General features: G+C 37.8%; 2 protein-coding genes and 2 long non-coding RNA genes across 7 annotated transcripts in view; 3 read left to right on the forward strand and 1 right to left on the reverse strand.

Moving 5' to 3' along the window:
- The first annotated feature begins 290 nt into the window (after positions 1 to 290).
- clpxb (caseinolytic mitochondrial matrix peptidase chaperone subunit Xb) lies at positions 291 to 14,958 on the forward strand. 4 transcript variants are annotated; one of them, XM_016664419.1, is made up of 15 exons: positions 291 to 568; positions 2,397 to 2,507; positions 3,345 to 3,505; positions 3,611 to 3,725; positions 5,003 to 5,157; positions 5,243 to 5,402; positions 6,721 to 6,762; positions 8,238 to 8,414; positions 8,534 to 8,698; positions 9,610 to 9,698; positions 10,785 to 10,949; positions 11,027 to 11,326; positions 11,406 to 11,498; positions 11,586 to 11,692; positions 13,893 to 14,958. In XM_016664419.1, the coding sequence occupies exons 2-15, from the start codon at positions 2,417 to 2,419 to the stop codon at positions 13,981 to 13,983; spliced, it is 1,911 nt and encodes a 636-aa protein (XP_016519905.1). In that variant the 5' UTR covers positions 291 to 568; positions 2,397 to 2,416; the 3' UTR covers positions 13,984 to 14,958. The 4 variants fall into 4 exon arrangements, with proteins under 4 accessions (XP_016519905.1, XP_016519906.1, XP_007578639.1 ...); XM_007578577.2 differs by having other exon boundaries at positions 293 to 568; positions 2,397 to 2,471; XM_016664420.1 differs by lacking the exon at positions 6,721 to 6,762.
- A 17-nt stretch (positions 14,959 to 14,975) lies between these two features.
- LOC103156500 (uncharacterized) lies at positions 14,976 to 16,633 on the reverse strand. Its single transcript, XR_478148.2, has 2 exons — positions 16,550 to 16,633; positions 14,976 to 15,611 (listed from the first exon to the last, which is right to left on the reverse strand). It is a non-coding gene; the product is annotated as an uncharacterized LOC103156500 (long non-coding RNA).
- LOC103156499 (ubiquitin-associated protein 1-like) overlaps positions 15,554 to 17,538 on the forward strand; it is a 7,560-nt gene continuing 5,575 nt past the window's right edge. The window contains exons 1-3 of the mRNA XM_007578580.2: positions 15,554 to 15,620; positions 15,703 to 15,852; positions 16,202 to 16,819. Coding sequence (XP_007578642.1) covers positions 15,727 to 15,852; positions 16,202 to 16,819 — 744 coding nt within the window. The 5' untranslated portion in view covers positions 15,554 to 15,620; positions 15,703 to 15,726. The remainder of the gene's footprint in view (positions 15,621 to 15,702; positions 15,853 to 16,201; positions 16,820 to 17,538) is intronic.
- Positions 16,828 to 17,474, forward strand: LOC107833948 (uncharacterized). The gene is made up of 2 exons (XR_001659715.1): positions 16,828 to 17,162; positions 17,265 to 17,474. It is a non-coding gene; the product is annotated as an uncharacterized LOC107833948 (long non-coding RNA).

A 17,538-nucleotide genomic window follows, 5' to 3' on the forward strand; every position in this document is an offset into this window, starting at 1 on the left:
ATAACTCGAGCCATATTAAAAAGCCAGAGAAAATGTATACTACTTTATAAACATCGTTAAAGTACTTTTAAAAAGTTTGCACAATAAGTTACACAATTGTTTTGATACTAGTTTTTCCACGTAGACTTAAATGCAACAATATTTCACAATCCGCTTGCAATGGCTTCTATTCCGAGGTGTTCCTGAACGCCTCAGTGACCGTCCTGTACTTTAGTAGATCTCAATGTGTGTGGATGGTATGAACTACATAGACACTGGCGGAACCTCCATGTTGCTGTGTCCCATTCACATGGTTTAAACTGTTCCAGTTAACTGTCGTTCCTGTAGGGGAGGCTAGTTGTTTAGCTGTATGTAACCTAGTTATAACAGCAGGCGTTACATCACTTTAGGTCGTGTCCCACCTGGGAAATAACGACCTGAAGGAAGCTAACTCTTCATAATTCATAAAACAGCGTGCTAATATGACACAGTGACCAAATAAAAAAAGAGAGCGACAGCCCTAGTGACTTCGCAAATTTGTTGTTTTTTAGAGGAGGCTGTCAAAACGCGACTAGTTTCAACGGGCACTGTAAGTAAAACCTGCACGCTTTTTAGTTGTACACTTTGTAATATTATATAATTATGTTACAATTGTTGTTTAGCGTAGTGAAAAAGCTTTGCTTCTCCGTTTATTCATCGGTGGCTGTTTGTCATTTCTCCTGGCCGTGTCAGGCTGGGGCCTAGTTAAAGCTAACAGTGACCCACCACTGTTTATTTGACATGTACTACTGGTTTGAACTGGAGTTTAGATAGTACAGTAGTTTTTGGACCCCGTTACGTTTATAAAAGACTCGTTTTTAATTTAATGAGCATTAGTTAACTTCTTTATTTAGCTGTCAAATGAGCTGCTTTGCTAATGCTAATAGTTAACGTTAGGAATAAATGTTTCAGATCTTGGGTGTTATGTCAAATTTTGTGGCCTGACCTAGTTTTATCGCTCTACAGGTGTTTATATAGCTGTCTTTAGACAAGCCGGTTCAATTTTGTTTACTTTGGATATTGGTCATGCGGCATTATTTTTTAATGGTAACCCCCCGAAAAGACACTAAAATACGAAGGAGAAGCTGTTAATTGAAAATAACGTTATCATTAAACTGAAGTAGATACAATTTGTACAGTTGACTATTTTAGTACAATGCTTTTATTATTATTAATAGCTTTTATTATTATTTTTAAATTTAAGTGCATATTAATTCATATTAAATTATACAGTGAAATATACTATGATTCAGAGTTATAACGTTTTAGTTTTGATCCTCATTAGTTAAAAATGTGAAATATTTAGAATGGTCAAATTTGAACTGGATTATTCTGAATACCTTTCACATTGTGTCAAAAATTATTTTGAACTCATTAAGTATTTATTTATAATATTAAATGTCAAAAAAATTACATTTTGATGCTTTTCCCCCAACTTCCTCACATTAGATGAGGTAGATTAGATGAAGTACAACACCTAGTTTGGGGAAACTGGAATAGAATTATTTTACATTCATGCAAGATCTTAAAAATAATTTTGTGACTTGTAAAACCTTCATCGTATCTATTTAAATCTAAATATTCAAATTTTAACAGTCTTTTAGGTTCTTCATTACATTAGATGAGCTAGGCCTCAGTTTAAACCCTACAAAACTTAGGCAGAATTATGGATGCTGTAAAATACAGTTTGTGATTTGTGAAGATTTTATTTACGCTGAACCATGTTGTATGTCTTAAGTTGAATTTTTCATGACTCACAAACTTTGTTTACTTTGTAACATTAATCACTAGGTAGTGTAATTTTTAAAATGGACTCTTTTTAAGGTGGTTTCTAGCTAAAATTATGCCTTCAAACCCATCTTATTTTAGATTAATTTTTCACAAACGCTCTTTTATATAATCTGTTGTTAGTGTAGATTATTTGTATCTGACTTAGAACTTTGTAGGCAGTAATTTTTGAACTAGTTCCCATGTTAAGGCCTCCAGCAAAAAAGCCCCCAAATTTCTTATTTTCTGTTTGTGTTAATTTACATAAATGTTTCACAAACGTTTTGTGTAAAATATGCAATGTCTATTGAGTAAATACTCAAACTAGAGTTGATCTATGCCTCAAGTCAGATGCTAATGTCTGCAACGTTTTTCATGTTTTTATTATAAAATGTTACATTTTCAAAGGTTTTCCTAACAGTGCATGATTGTTCATAGGTAGTGAAATCTGAAGTGAAATTCTGGTGCTGGGATGTGGTCAATTCCAGTCTGGTTTACAAAATCAGACAGAACATGGATGATTCAGCCTTTGTTGCTGTTGGTACATGCTAACCTGTGGCTAAGTAGCTTTGTGTTTCTCTACTCTGTGTAAATTAAATCTTCATTTTCAGGGTTTCAGACAGAAGAAAACATGTCCTGCCCATGCACCTCGGCTGCCAGGTTGCTCCTAAACTCTGCCCACAGAGGTAAGCAAGGGAAAGTCCACATACTGCCAACCAAAGGTTCTTGACACTTTGCTATTTGCTTTAGCTAACCTAGATTACTATTTGTTATGATAGTCGTGTTGCTAATGTCAACAGCAGCTGTAACAGTCTCTGGAATAGTTGGGACGCTAAAGATAGGCCAAGGATGGTGCAGCACACGGCCTTTTTGTGCAACTGTGGGACTTGCGGAAAAAAAATCTGAGCATTTATTTATGAACATTTGTGCTAGTTTAGCTAACATGTTCCCCACTCAAATTATATCATAATAAGTTGCAGTTTTTAAGATTTATGTGAAAATCTGAGCTTATTTTGATACTAATTTTTCTAGGTTTTCTTTATGGTCACATGTGAAAAATTGTAAATAAGTCACTACAACTGATCGACAGAATATAATTATCAACATATACCTGCTGTTATTTGATTTCCATAAATTGTTTGGACCTTATAACTCTTATGAAGTATGAGACATTATTACCTCTGATTAAACCAAAATAAGATCTGTGGAATCGCTGAGTTCAGTGTAACACAACCACAGTACACTAAAGGTGTCAAAGCTGGCAAAAAAAGTCTCCAAGAGAGTTAGAATGTTGCCTCCGGGTTGGTAGAAAATGTTCCGTGGCAGATGGCTTGTTTTTGTACTAGACACAAGAAAATTTATGCAAAAATGAACAAAACTGTAAATGTTCAAAATGGCAAAGGGATAAAGTGACCAAAGTCTGTGTTTAGGAGGGTTTTTATTGTGTGTGGTCTCTGTTTTCTAATTTTTTAATAATTTTAATAATAATAATTTTTTAGTAATCTGAACTATTTAGTGGACAGACAGTTTTCCCTGATCGAGTGTTTCTTGTCTTTCAGGGTTGTCATGTTCCCGATTCCAGCTGTTCTCCCTGAGTCGTCGGGGGTCTCGGGAAGCTCATTTTCGTCCACGTGTGTGTGTGAGGTCGTTTTCAGAAACGGCCGTCTGTTACGCTGCTAAAGATGGGACAACAAAAGACAGTGGGAGTGACAGTGGAAAAGTAAACCCCCTTCCATTTCTATCTGTTATTCCCTCTAAAAATTAATACCATCAAGATAATGGACCCAATTTAAGTTCTTTAATTTTGTGTGTCTTAATTTTACAGAAAAGTGTTGGTGATGGGAAGAGGATGTCTGGCTCTGGAGGGTCAGGAAAAGGTGGAAGCCAGCTGCGCTGCCCCAAATGTGGAGACCCCTGCACACATGTAGAGACCTTTGTATGTAAGTCGACCCGGTCAAATGTGATCTAGGACAAACAGAGGGTGTACACAAAATGTTTAAAACTACGTGAAAGTCAGATTATTATTTGTTCAATACATTTCTGGAGCCAGTACAAGCAATAACATGACTGAGCATTGATTTATGTTTTCAGAACATAAATTGCTCATTTTCAGCAATGTTTTGATAAAAACAAGACTACAGAGACAAAATGAAAAGATTCTAAAATAGGACCCAAAATATGTTGAAATATTGTTGTTAGTTTTTCATGGTGTCAACATACATAAATGTGTGAGAAAATAAATATTTTGGGTTTTAATTTGCCCAAACTCTCTCTGTATTACGTTAACTCTGTGCTTTTGTTTTTGAAGCGTTCACACCAGCTGTCACTCTTTCCTGTAGTCTAAACCGTGGGCTGGATTAAATAAACAGAAGTGCAAACACAGCGTTTAAACGAGCGCCACAAACAACCAGGAACTGCGTGGATTTTATTGTTGTCTCTTGGTTTTCTGCTTTTTTTCTAAATGAGCTGATTATCTCCTGCCCGTTAAAACCTCTGAGATGTCCTGACTTTTTTTTTTTTTTTTGAGATTCTGCATGTTGCAACATTTATTAAAACTTTTTTTAAAGTTTTAATTTATTAAAACTTTTTAGTTTTAATAAATGACTGGGTAAACTCTGAGGCTGCACATCCATATTTCACTCAACTCTTTCTGTTTTGATTAATGCCACTTTCCTTTGAGTCAAAATATTACTTGTAATGTTTATTTTGGTGACAAAATGTAGATTTGAATTTGTGGAGGATTTGGGCTACACGTATACAGCTCTGGAAAAAATTAAGAGACTGCTGCACTGAACCCCATTGAAAACCTCGTAGTTATTCCACCAAATGTTGATTTCTGAACTCTTTCTGAGTTAAAATGTTAATATTGTTGTTTCTAAATTAATATGAACTTTTTTTTTTGACTATTTGAAGTCTGAAGACACTTTATCCTTTTTGCTATTTTGACCACAAATAAATATAAAAATTTTTGCTTGGACTTTCAGATGTCAGTAGTTCGTAGAATTAAAGAACAAAGTTAATTTTACTCAAACATTTACCTACAGACTAAAATCAGAGAAACTGATCATTTTAACTGCTCTGTTTTTTTTTCGGAGCTGTATATGTAATTATTTTAATTTTATATGCATATTTTCCAATTAAAACTTTGTAGAGCAAGTTTATGGACTGACATGGATTTTATTTTCTTTATAAATGCTTGTATTTTTCTCTCTTGTAGCATCAACACGGTTTGTGAAATGTGAGAAGTGTCATCACTTTTTCGTGGTCTTGTCTGAAACGGACTCTAAAAAAGGGCTAAACAAAGAGGCCGAATCAGAAGCCGAGTTGGTGAGACGGGCTTTCGCGCAGAAACCGCCTCCGCCTCCCAAGAAGGTAAGAGATGTGTCAAAATAATTTCAAATGTTTTGACATTTTGGGCAGTGCTATTCTATTTACTTAATTTTTTGTGTATTTTTAGATTTATGCCTATCTGGACAAGTATGTTGTTGGCCAGTCGTATGCAAAGAAGGTCTTGGCGGTGGCCGTGTATAATCACTACAAGCGCATCTACAACAACATCCCTGCAGGCAGCCGACAGCAGGTGGAGGTGGAGAAGCAGCCATCTTTAACGCCACGAGGTCAGCACATCATACACTACTGGCTAAACCAATACATATTCTTTAATGTGTATTTTTTTGTGTACTCTGTAGTGAGAATGCAAACCATGCAGTCCTTACCAACATCATAAACGAAGTGACAGCTTTCTGTGTTAGAACAAATATATTTAGCTCCAAACTCACCACTTCCTGTCAAATATCACTATATGTACTGTACACCCTGAACAATATCAACATTTTCTGTTTATTATCTCATATCACAAAGATAGTTTTAGGGATTCTGACATGGATGTTGATTACAGTAGTCTGATGTCTGACAAAATGTACTGTTCATGATTAGATGTCCATTTTGAGACTGAATTAATACAGAAATATGGCTCTATTCCAGTGTGAGTAAATGATTGGTGGGCTGACAGAATGCTAGCCAGTCGAGCAATGACTCAATTTGAACAAAAATGCCTTATAAGAATCCTTCCCACATTAAAGACTGCTTCTCTTATTGTTTATTTCTAAAGACTCCTAAAGTTGAAAAGCGTCACAGATGATGTCAGACCTGTTGAATTTTGATATTTTAATCACTATTTGGTGAGATAACTGTTTTCCTATATATATTTATCGGTATTAGTGGTGTAACAATCCCTAAAGCCGTGAAGACATGATATTGAGTTTATGAGAACAAGACAGGATGGAGTATTAATTTCAAGAAACCCTCAGAGATCAAATTTATGCTGCTTTATTCTGCATTTTATTGATTTTTGCCACAAATTCAATGAGCTGCCTTGCTTTATGTAATTTCTTTTTATCTCTTCAGACTGTAGTACAGTCCTTCAGCTGTGCATGGTCTGCAGTGCAACTGTGATTGTGATGTTTTTGTTACACCCCTAATAGGCACGATGGACATTAAGCAAATTTAAAAAAGCAGATTTATTGAAAACTAAACTTTCCATTTTAGATTATTTGTTCATTTAGGAATTAACTTTGCCTGTAATAAACCACTTTCTCTGAAAACTGTAATTTTTCAAATTAAAAAAAGCATTGAAATGCTAAATTGTTGCAACTTTACATTTGGAATTGTTTAACAGGGCATTTCTATACGACCTTTTTAAAAACCTAACGGTGACTTCATGCAGGATTTTTCTTTATCGTCACTATTTACAAACTCAGACTTTGAACACGTCAAGAGTCTCCCCTGCGTCACACAAACACCTGATGGCCTGAATCATGGGCTCACCATGAATCTGTATGATTTGGCATTTGTTCAATAATCTGTATTGATAATGTTGTAGTGGTAATGCTAAGTGGTATTGTTGATTTAAGTACTTTGATCCTCTCCTTGTAGAGCTAGAGATGAGAAGACGAGAGGATGAATACAGATTCACAAGTAAGTCACTGACCTCCTCACCGTTATCTGACTTAAAGTCACAACACTTTATCTGCAGGTTTCTGGGTTTTATGCTTCTGTCTGTTGTGCAAATGCCAAAATGTACAGACAACAGCGAGTTTCCTTTCTCACAGAAGTAGTTACAATAATTATGTTTGGGTTCATTTACAACCTAATCTATTGAAAAATAATTAGTACTACTGGTGTGTTTCAATAAAATGGTTTAATCGAAGTTAATTTATTTCAGTAATTTATGCAAAAAAAGGGGAAGTAATATTCATTACCAGAATGATATAATTTCAGAATTTATTTTGAATAATTTGTCATGGCTTACCAAACAATTGTTGTGCATTTGAACTGTTTGTCATCTGCACCACACGCCAGGAGGAAAAGGTGTTCAGGGAGTACTGTGTCCAGGCATTTACATGGAAAGTTAGGTGGAAGGAAAAAACAGGGCAGAAAAAAGGTGATCAACCAAGAAGCGAATCAAAGCCTTAAGAAGATTTTGAAGCAAATCCTTAATCGATAGTTTGTGGAAGAGTTCAGCTGGAGTCAGAGGTTCAGCACACCAGAATATGAGCTACAGTCGTCACTCTTCTGAATCAGAAACAACATCAGAAGTGTTTTCTTGGGCTAAGAAGAAAAGTGTTCGTTTTTCTCTTTTTTTTTAATAAACTGTCATTAAATAATCTGGTACTGATCTCACCTGCTGTCCCTTTTCCAGGACATCATAGCTACATGAGTTTTTTTTTCACTCTTAAGGTATTTTGTAGTAAAAGAAATGGAGTTGATCCTGGCATAAGGGACCAGCTTCCTTTGTCAGTATTTTATGGATGTTGGGTAAATACGAACTATAATTTATTAAATGGATTCATAATCTATTTTTTCCTGCTGTTTGATATGAATATATATTCCTTGTAATTCAGAATGATACTCAGCATTATTACAGATCGATGATCCCTTTTGTAAACTTCAGAAATTTTTACTCCTATGATGATGACCCAAAGCTAACAAAGACTGGAAACAATTATTCTAAAAATATTTTAAATTAGTCATAATGAGGCAGTGACTCTCCTTTAACAGTGCAGATTTCTTCAAAAGCAGTTTTTGCTCAATACAATCTAGAATGTATATTTCTACCACATCAGATTAAATACATCTTAATGAGAGTGAAATAATTACAGAAACATTTTAACTCTCGTCCAATGCCCTCACTTAACCCAAGAAAACGACCCACAATGCTTTGGTTCTAACGGGTCGTTGCCACAGACGTGTACCCTACATTCAGTCTTGCTATTTTCAATCAAGCTGCCGCATAGAAACTCCTCTGGAACCGACCCAGCTCGTGTATTTTTACCTCACACATGCTTAAATTGCTCCTTTAGTCAAGCTGCATCACACTCCATTGACTAATTACTGTGACTGTTTGCACCGCAGCCGTCGCGCTAACCCAGGTGACCGGTCTGTTTTTGCAGAACTGCTGCAGATCGCAGGGATCAGTCCCCACGGTAACGCTCTGGGCGCCACCATGCAGCAGCAGGCGAGCCAGCAGCCGCCGCAGGAGAAGAGGGGCGGCGAAGTCCTGGACTCCACTCACGCCGAGATTAAACTGGAGAAGAGCAACATTATACTCCTCGGTCCTACCGGCTCAGGTTGGTGATTTGGCAAACAGTTCCCAGCATGCAACACACATGCATGACAGATGTGTCTTGTAAAATGCAGTTAAGTTTTTGGTTGAAGCTATAAACTTTTTTTTTTTTTGCTTTCTAAGGAAAGACATTGCTGGCGCAGACGCTGGCCCGCTGCCTTGATGTTCCGTTTGCGATTTGCGACTGCACCACCCTCACTCAAGCTGGATATGTGGGCGAGGACATCGAGTCGGTCATCGCCAAACTTCTGCAGGATGCCAACTACTCAGTGGAGAAAGCACAACAAGGTGGGCGCAGCGGCTATATTTAACAGCACATTCATTTCCAGATATAACGTGTGTTAAGTAAGACGGGTGAGTGGAAATGTTTCTAATTATAGCAGACCTGACATGATGATGGTATGGCTGGAATACTTGGGGATCTGTAGTTATTTCCATGAGAGCATCGCTAAATACCAGAAATTACTTTTGTTTTTCATGTCTTGACATTTATTTATTTATTTATTTTTTTCATTTTTAAAAATAAAAAACTTACTAACTTCTAATTTTTTTTTTTTTACAAGATTTGCTTTATATCTAAAATACGACAATAATCTGATTTGCCACATCACACCTAATTTTAACAAATTACCCTTTGTAAATTATTTATTCACCAATTAGTGTACATACAATGAACATAACAGACTAAAATAAATCAAAAAGGGGTATTGATCTTCAAAATAACCAGATAACAGAACAAATAAAAACAACATAGAATAACCAAACAAACAAACAAGGAGGTAAACATTAAAATGGACAAAACACAACAAAAACAATGAGATTGTTTAACATGTGGATTAGCATATATTTTTTTCTTTGTTTTGTTTTCTGACTTGTTTACAAATTGTGTGCTCATTCAGAAATAAAAATGAAACATTTTAGTAAGTAAAGTGAAAGAGTTTGTTCAGCTGCTGTAATCATAACCTTTAAAAAATGTTTTTCTTTGTTGCATTTGAACAAAGAAATGCAACGAAGCATTTCTTTGTTCAAATGCTAAAAGCCTTCAGACATAACATACTGAAGTCTTTTAGTAAGCCTTCCTTATGTTATGTCAACTGTCTGAACGAGAATAATAAATAGACCTGATATGCTTTAATGGCAGGAACTATTACATAACAGTAAGACGTTAATCCAGTCCTGTCCTCCTCTGTGACGTGCAGGTATTGTGTTCCTGGATGAAGTTGATAAGATTGGCAGCGTTCCTGGGATCCATCAGCTGAGAGATGTCGGAGGAGAGGGAGTTCAGCAGGTCAGTGTTTTAATGCACAAACCCAAAACAGCCTGCAGCTGTTGGGTTTATTATTTTTGGTGTTTTATGAATTTAAAAAATGTAACTCTGCTAGTTGTATGCTATTTATAATCAGATTTTTATCTTTGTCATACTGACAATTTTTACATAACTTCCCTGTGGAAACTGGAGCACTGAGGAGAATATATGATCTGTAATTGTCTGATAATGGAAAAAATTAAAATGAAGGCAAAAGGAGCTTCCTTTTATGAACCGTCACTCTGAGTTACCAGGCAGAAATCTGCATTTTTCACTCATAGAGCAAGAAGGTAAACTTTATATTAGCATTGATTTTGTAAGCCTCACTTTTCTCCACATAATCAGTTCACGTTTTACTCAAATGGGTCTAACTGCACCACAGTCATTCTTATGGCATTACCTGCTAGGAATAATCCACTTTATATAACAATAAATTTATTGTTTTCTAAATTTTGGGAGATCGGTCATCCGCCCATACTTACATGTGAAGCCAATTTTATCTACCTCAGTAAAGGTCTAAAAATCAACCACTTTATTGATTGGTATATTTTCCTCTATTGTATATAATTGTTTTGATTTTATTGAAATGAATAAATAAATATCAAACGTAAAATAAACATAACACTGTCCTCTTTTGCTGTGCTGTGAGACTCTTCCTCCAGGTCATGTCTGCACGTTTCCACTGAACAATAGTGACCCCACCGTTACCAACTCAGTGACTTTCTTGCAACATTTCAGACAAAAAAAATCAGTATTGACCAATATCTGAGTTGGTAGGTCAGGCTTCTTAAAGATTGGTGATTGTCCAGAAAACCCCTAATTTGAGATGTTTCAGTTAAAAATATCTATTTTTCATTTTGTCAAGAATACATTTCTTCCTGTAAAAGCACCGGTATTCCATAAAAAGCATTTATTTATGGGACGTTACCCAAAGATTCTTATAAATCACTAAAACCAAAAGAAAGAATGATTATTATTTATGTTTCATACAATAAAGTTTTTTCCTTTTGCTTTATTAAATGACCGCATGTCGCCTTCCTTCTTCTTTTCCCTCCTCTTCTGTGTCAGGGTTTGCTGAAACTCCTGGAGGGTACAATCGTCAATGTTCCAGAGAAAAACTCCAGAAAGCTGAGAGGTGAAACGGTGCAGGTCGACACAACCAACATCCTGTTTGTTGCTTCGGGAGCCTTCAACGGCCTCGACAGGATAATAAGCCGAAGGAAGAACGAGAAGGTGAATTTAACTCCCCTAAAACTCAGACGAGACTTTGTTTAATCTCCGATCAACACTCGTGTGTCTCTGCTGTTTAGTATTTGGGATTTGGAACGCCCTCTAACTTGGGGAAAGGTCGCCGGGCAGCCGCTGCAGCAGACCTGGCCAACAGCAGCGGCGAGACGGACGCGGTCGCGGAGATCGAGGAGAAGGACCGGCTGCTGAAGCATGTCGAGGCGAGGGACCTGATCGAGTTCGGCATGATTCCAGAGTTTGTCGGCCGTCTTCCTGTCGTCGTCCCTCTGCACAGCCTGGATGAGGACACTCTGGTCCGAATCTTGACTGAACCACGAAACGCTGTGGTTCCACAGTACCAGGCTCTGTTCAGCATGGACAAAGTAAGGGTTCTGAGCTTTCTTATGCAGAGTTGCTTCAGGAAAGCAGCAGCCTAATCAATGCGTCTGTTTTGTTTTTTAGTGTGAACTTAACGTGACCCCAGATGCCTTGAGAGCCATCGCCAGATTGGCTTTGGAGAGGAAAACTGGAGCTCGTGGCCTCAGATCCATTATGGTTTGTTGTTTTCAAACTAAATGCTGCACATCATCCTTTATCGATTTCAGTGATCTGTGTCATTGACATATTATTATTGACATGCAGGAGAAACTTCTTCTTGAGCCCATGTTTGAGGTGCCTCACTCAGATATCGGTGCTGTGGAACTGGACAAAGATGTCGTTCAGGGAAAAACGCAGCCCAGATACATCCGGTCAGTATTCCCATACTCACAGAATGACAGACATGTTAGACAGCGCCTCGCAAATTATCCATAACTCTTAAACAGTTTTTGGTTGCAAAATAATTCTTAAATAAAACTATTCTTTTACTTGCTTTTGCAAAGTGGTGTATAGTTTTGAAGTGGAAGGAAATGTTGGATTGAGCAGCTTTGATATTGTTTTTATTGTGTTTCCTGGTCTTAATTATTCTATCTAAGGTTCTCTAACAGTGTTTTTCAACCACTGTTCTGCGGCACACTAGTGTGCCGTGAGTGATCGTCAGGTGTGCCGTGGAAATTATTAAATTTCACCTACGGTACCGTATTTTCCGGACTATAAGCTGCTACTTTTTTCCTAAACTTTGAACCATGCAGATTTGTAGCCCGGTGCGGCTTTTCTGTGTATTCTTCTTCAACCACCAGGGGGCTCTCTTGCAAGAAGTGAATAATTAGAAGTCAAAATTGTAGATCAAAGAAGAACGTGTTAATTTTCATTTAGAACAACCACATGCTAGCAGCAGGCACGACAGAGAAATGTTTTCAAACTCGTATGATGCAGCTTTTAAGTTGAGGGTGGGAAATAAAGCCGCTGCACTTAAGCTCGGTGTGAACGAAACCACAGTTAGTAGTGGCTAGAGGCGTAATCATGTAATTTTCTTACCACTAGATGGCAGTAGGTACAGAGCATTTTACATTAAAACAAGAGAATTAGTGATGCATGAATGTTACAGGTAGCGATGAGAGCATCGTATCTAGCAAGACTGTGACGACAGTGATGGAAAAGACAGTGAAGCTCAGCAGTAGTTGGAAAGAACATGGGTCCATTTCCCACAACATGTCTGTGTGAAGTGAGCGTCTCAAGCCTGGCTACTATAAAAACTGAAACCAGAGAGACTGAGAGCTGTTGAGGAAGAGATTTGTCTTTCTTCAATTTCTGCCAGGAAATCAGCTGTTTTATCCAAACATGCACAGGTTTCACATTAGATGGGTAAAATAAACAGATATTGACATTTTGTACATGCAAATCTTCATATTGTAACAGTAAAATCTTTCCCAAATATTATTGCTTCTTTCAGAATAAGAATTATTTTCTGTATTCCGGCTATAACAATGCTTGTGGATTAGTTTGTAAAACACTTTGAAGTTTTCTACAACTTCTTTAAATTTAACACCACATTGTTGTGGCTGTTCAGGTGTTCAGGTGTATTTTTGAAGTGGACATGTTACGGGCAATTTGAAATAAGAAATGTAAAATGTGATAAAAATAAATTTTTGTGTTTGATTCCTACTCGAGACACTTTGATAAGAATGACTATATATGTAATATAGGCGGCTATCTTTGTGTACATTTTTGGTTGGTGGTGTGCCTCGAGATTTTTTTTCAATTAAAACAGTGTACCTTGGCTCAAAAAAGGTTGAAAAACACTGCTCTGACTGACCTCTGACCTTCACAGGTCTTTTCTACTACTAGTGGACTCTCATCTTCTAATTACGACTTTTAAAGGAGTCATACTTTTCAAATATTTATTTTTAACCCTTTTTCATGGATTTCATAACTGTGTTTTACACTTGGTTGCATGAAATACATTAAAATTGAAGAAGTAAGAAGTTTTCTTGCAAGGCGCTTTGCTATATATCAGATTTATGAAGTGTTGTGTCCCAGTTTGCATAGTGACTGCAGTAACAAAAAAAGAATATCTGGAAAATAAATTGGATCATAATTGTGATGTTTCTGGGGAAATTATGTTTTAATAAGTTTATACTGTTTTTATAACGTTTAATAATCATTGAAAATACACCAAAAAAATTAAGTGGGTTTAATATTTAACTTTTAAGTGATTCTAGGCTGTCGCTAAAGGTAATAAATCAATTAATCACATGATAAATTGAAACAAGCTTGATAATTTCTAATTGGAAATTTCTCTCCCTGCTAATAATTGGATGTCAGAAGTCTTCAGTTTGCTTCATTAGTCTCAGCTTTATCCCCCTTTTGAATTTTGTTTACAGACTAGTGTCCATTTAATCTGTTGTTTTCTTTCTTTCTTCTGGATATTTAAAATGTCTTCCAGTTCCAATTTGAAATGAGTTTATTCATCTACTTGAACAATATTATCATTTATCGCAGCGACGTTTGGGACAGTTTATCGCTCAGAGAAATGAGTTTTGGTGACAGAATGTCCTGTTTGGATTTCAGAACCCCCGCCAAGGATACGGCAGAGGAGGAGTACGACTCCGGCATCGAGGAGGAGAACTGGCCCCGGCAGGCTGACGCTGCTAACAACTGAACCATGTCTCTCATTTCACCTGAAATCATTAGGTTACCATGAACCTCCTGGATGCCTCGTTTGGTACCAGCTGTTTTTATTACTGCACCCGACAAATAAAAAGCGTGGACCCTGAGGATGTTTCCATGATGAACAAGTTAAGGGAGCGTAACAACCTTTGATCTCTTTGCATCAGATAATAAATCTCTAGCGGTGCACTCAGCGTGGACCTTTTATGATATATTTCAATCTCTGGGGATTGTTAACATTTTATCTATATAAAGATAATACAATTTTATTCATAAAAAAAATATTTGTAGGTAGTTTGTATCTTCTTTTTGTGCTGATTGGCTGTAACAGGAAGGGAAGCGAATGGCATTTATGGGATCACATTGTAACTTGAATGAGGGTAGACGTGATAGAGAAATGCCTTAAATCAAGAGGGGCATGATATTTCAAAAACGCATCAATATGTTGATGTTTCTTCTTTTTCCACCATTGTGATAATGGTGCTCAAAGTGGAAAGAGTTGTAAATGTTACGCTATGCTGCACGCGTATTGTTTGTAAGCGGTTTGTAAGACATCACCTAGAGTTAGGAGACCACAATGAGGTGGAAACACACCAGCACATTAAAGACGCTCCCATCCTGCAGCTGTCTGCTCACCTGGATTCACAGAGCAGACTGAAATGGTAAAACATCCCACTCTGCTTTCTGGTCTTTATCGAGGAACATTAAAGTAAATCATACCCACGTAGGTTTTGGTTTTAATTTTCTAATCATTCAGAGATCTTAATAAGGTTCCCTCTGCAGAGCTGCAGGTATTTTCCTTTCTTTGTGTACACCTCCGTCAGAACCACTTCCTGTGATCTCACTTCCTGATGCTAGATGGTACCTCGGTGCACTTGTTCAGTCAAGATGCCGCCCTGAAGGTCTCTGACGTCACCATGCTGCTGTGCTCTTTACCTTTAAAATTAAACTAGATCTGTTCCCTTTTGAGTCAAGTTGTTTTTTCTTTCTGCGAAGCTCCAAGCTGGTTAATTTCAGAGGCCTGTTACAGAAATCCAAGGAAAACTTTCCCTCCCCCCCAAAAGCTTGTGAATCCTAAATTTATTGTGATTGTGTAAAATATATAAATAAAATCTATCTCTGAGTACAACGTTTTATTCATTTTTTACCTCTGAGATGGAACCTAATATGAACATCTCCACATGAACTGATCTTGCGCTGCGGCTGCCGGCTTTATGTAACCAGCTAATCTCTGGAAAGTTTCATGCTGTGCCTCCGTTTCCCGACATCAGCGTTTCCATAATCCCTTTAAATCCATATGAAAATGACATCCAAAGTCAATATAATTTTAAATATATGCAAAATTGCTTAAATCAATTAAATTGATTTTTTTACATTACAATTAAAGTTGAAAATAGGTTGCAATCTTGTTTTTTAAAGGGACTTAGCTTTAATTATGATTTTACATATGTGCATTATTAAAAGTGGTTATTTATGGTAGATCCTTGCATGACAGATTATACCGACTGAGCATCTGAGATGGTAAACAAACTGATGATGTCAGAGGCTTAGTGATGAAGAGGTTTATCACCGCAGACACCTGTGTGTGACTCAGACCGCTCCGGACCTGCAAGACAGCACCTGGCAAAGGTAAGAAATTATTTTAAGCCCAAATTAAAAAAAGGGCCTGTAAACAGACATATTTAAACTCTTTGTGACTCTCCTCACACAGGTGATTTGTTGGTGTGTTTTGGTGATGATGAATATTCTGGAGGACGTTCCTTTTCAGACCCCTTTGGGACCGTTAGGTGTTGAGATACAGATGTCGACTTTACCTGATATTTCTGTACCACAATGCCATCAGATCATGCAGGAAACTGAGGTTGCTTTCTTCTCTCCCCTCCTCTCCCCCAATAAGTTTAATGCTGGCTAAGTTTCACTTATATTTTTGATTAATATTACTGTGGAAAAGGCAAAATTCCTCACCAAAATCTTTTGATTAAAAGTAAATTTACTATTATTTCAGTTAGTTACTCTCAGTGGATTGAGTATCCAGAAATATTACTCAAGAGTAGCGATACTTTATAATGAAAATATAGTAAAAAGTACTTTTTTCCCAAAAAGTTCAAGTGTGTAAATGTAACTACCTACTACCCATCTCTGAGTGGGCATAACTTGACAAAATGTAGAAATGTTATACTTTAAATTAGAGGTTTGTTTTCTTCCTGCAGTATGGATTCAATCTGGAGAGATGGATTTTAACTGGGCAGCAGCCGGTGAGTCAGGTTCCCTCTTGCCCCCCCTACTGGCTGATGTTCAGCACCCCTCAAGAAACTCGCAAGCTCACTCAAAGGGGCCAGGATCTGTGGGCCCCCCGGCCCCGCAGTCACAGCCTGAGCTCCGCGGAGGGCTGCTGGTTGCACCACCGCGCCGTCAAGTTCCTCCCAGCTGACTCCGATGAAGAAGAAGATGGCTCATACATGGATAACGCGGGGGGGCCCAGAGTGCGGCCCCGCAGTGACGCGGCCAGGGACCCAGTCTCCAGGGTCAAAGACATGCACCTCACTCATTCCTCTCACCGCGGCAAGCTGGGGTCGTCTCCGGTCCTCAAAGGCCACAGAACCACGTCTTCTCTCCCGGACTGCAGACCAGCTTTACGCGCGCTGGAGCAGCTCAGATCACAGCAGGCAAGCCCGCTGTCTCAGGCGCAGAAGAGCAGCAAGAAGAGGCAACGCTCTCTAGGCAGAAGGTTCTCCCAAAACACTCCGCCCGCCGGGCATTCTCCATCCAGGCCGCTGCAACAACGACCCTCCTCGGCTGGATCTGCTGTCAAAAACCGCAGGAGAAAGGTAGTTTCCCTTCAGGGAAGGAGTATGAATCATATTAAAGGTGCGGTATGTAACTTCAAGCGCTTTCGCACTGCACGGAACGGAACAGTACGGTACGGAACGGTTGTGTTCGCATTACAACTTGCGACCGGTGTTATAGATCAACTGGTGGCTAAATCAACTGGTGGTGGCAGCTGGAAAAGACTGTTGTTTCTGTGGGCATGGCTTTTTAGGACCCCTTTACCGAACCAGGAAGTAAACGATGCAATAAGCTTAAAGAACTACAAATCTTTGCAAAAATACTATCCGACTCCGTAAAGCAGCCGCTAAGATCTTGGGAATAACTAATTATTGGTCTAATATGGTATGTTGCCTTTTTTTTTTATTTATTATTTTTTAAAGTTCATCTGCAAAACCATCAAAACGTGTAAATTACGCAGAACTTGTCCTGACTTATGTGTTGCAGAGGTTGAAACTCGTCAAAGGAAGATCGAAACAGATCTCGATGTGGCATGAGCAGATCTCAAAGTAAAGATTATTCCCTGAAAGCCGACAAAAATGTTGAAGAGCCTTGGGATTAAAAATGAAATGTTTAAAAAGATCGACTGGCTGTGTAATTTTTCCACATATTCCTCATATTGTGATATTTCAAATAGGTATCCACAGAAACTATAGCGAAATCTTTTTAACTGTTTCTGTAACGCTACAGTTTATTTCCTAGCTGTCATTGATTGTCATAT

This window comes from Poecilia formosa, unplaced genomic scaffold (genome assembly GCF_000485575.1).
Source record: "Poecilia formosa unplaced genomic scaffold, Poecilia_formosa-5.1.2 Scaffold484, whole genome shotgun sequence".
NCBI classification, from domain to species: Eukaryota; Metazoa; Chordata; class Actinopteri; order Cyprinodontiformes; family Poeciliidae; genus Poecilia; species Poecilia formosa.

Excerpts from the sequence above, each read along its gene's own strand:
- clpxb (XM_016664419.1), top strand. The coding sequence starts at position 2,417 with ATGTCCTGCCCATGCACCTCGGCTGCCAGGTTGCTCCTAAACTCTGCC. Across the intron at positions 2,508-3,344 it reads CCACATACTGCCAACCAAAG|GGTTGTCATGTTCCCGATTC; the intron begins GTTCTTGACACT and ends CTTGTCTTTCAG. Across the intron at positions 11,693-13,892 it reads ACGCAGCCCAGATACATCCG|AACCCCCGCCAAGGATACGG; the intron begins GTCAGTATTCCC and ends TTTGGATTTCAG.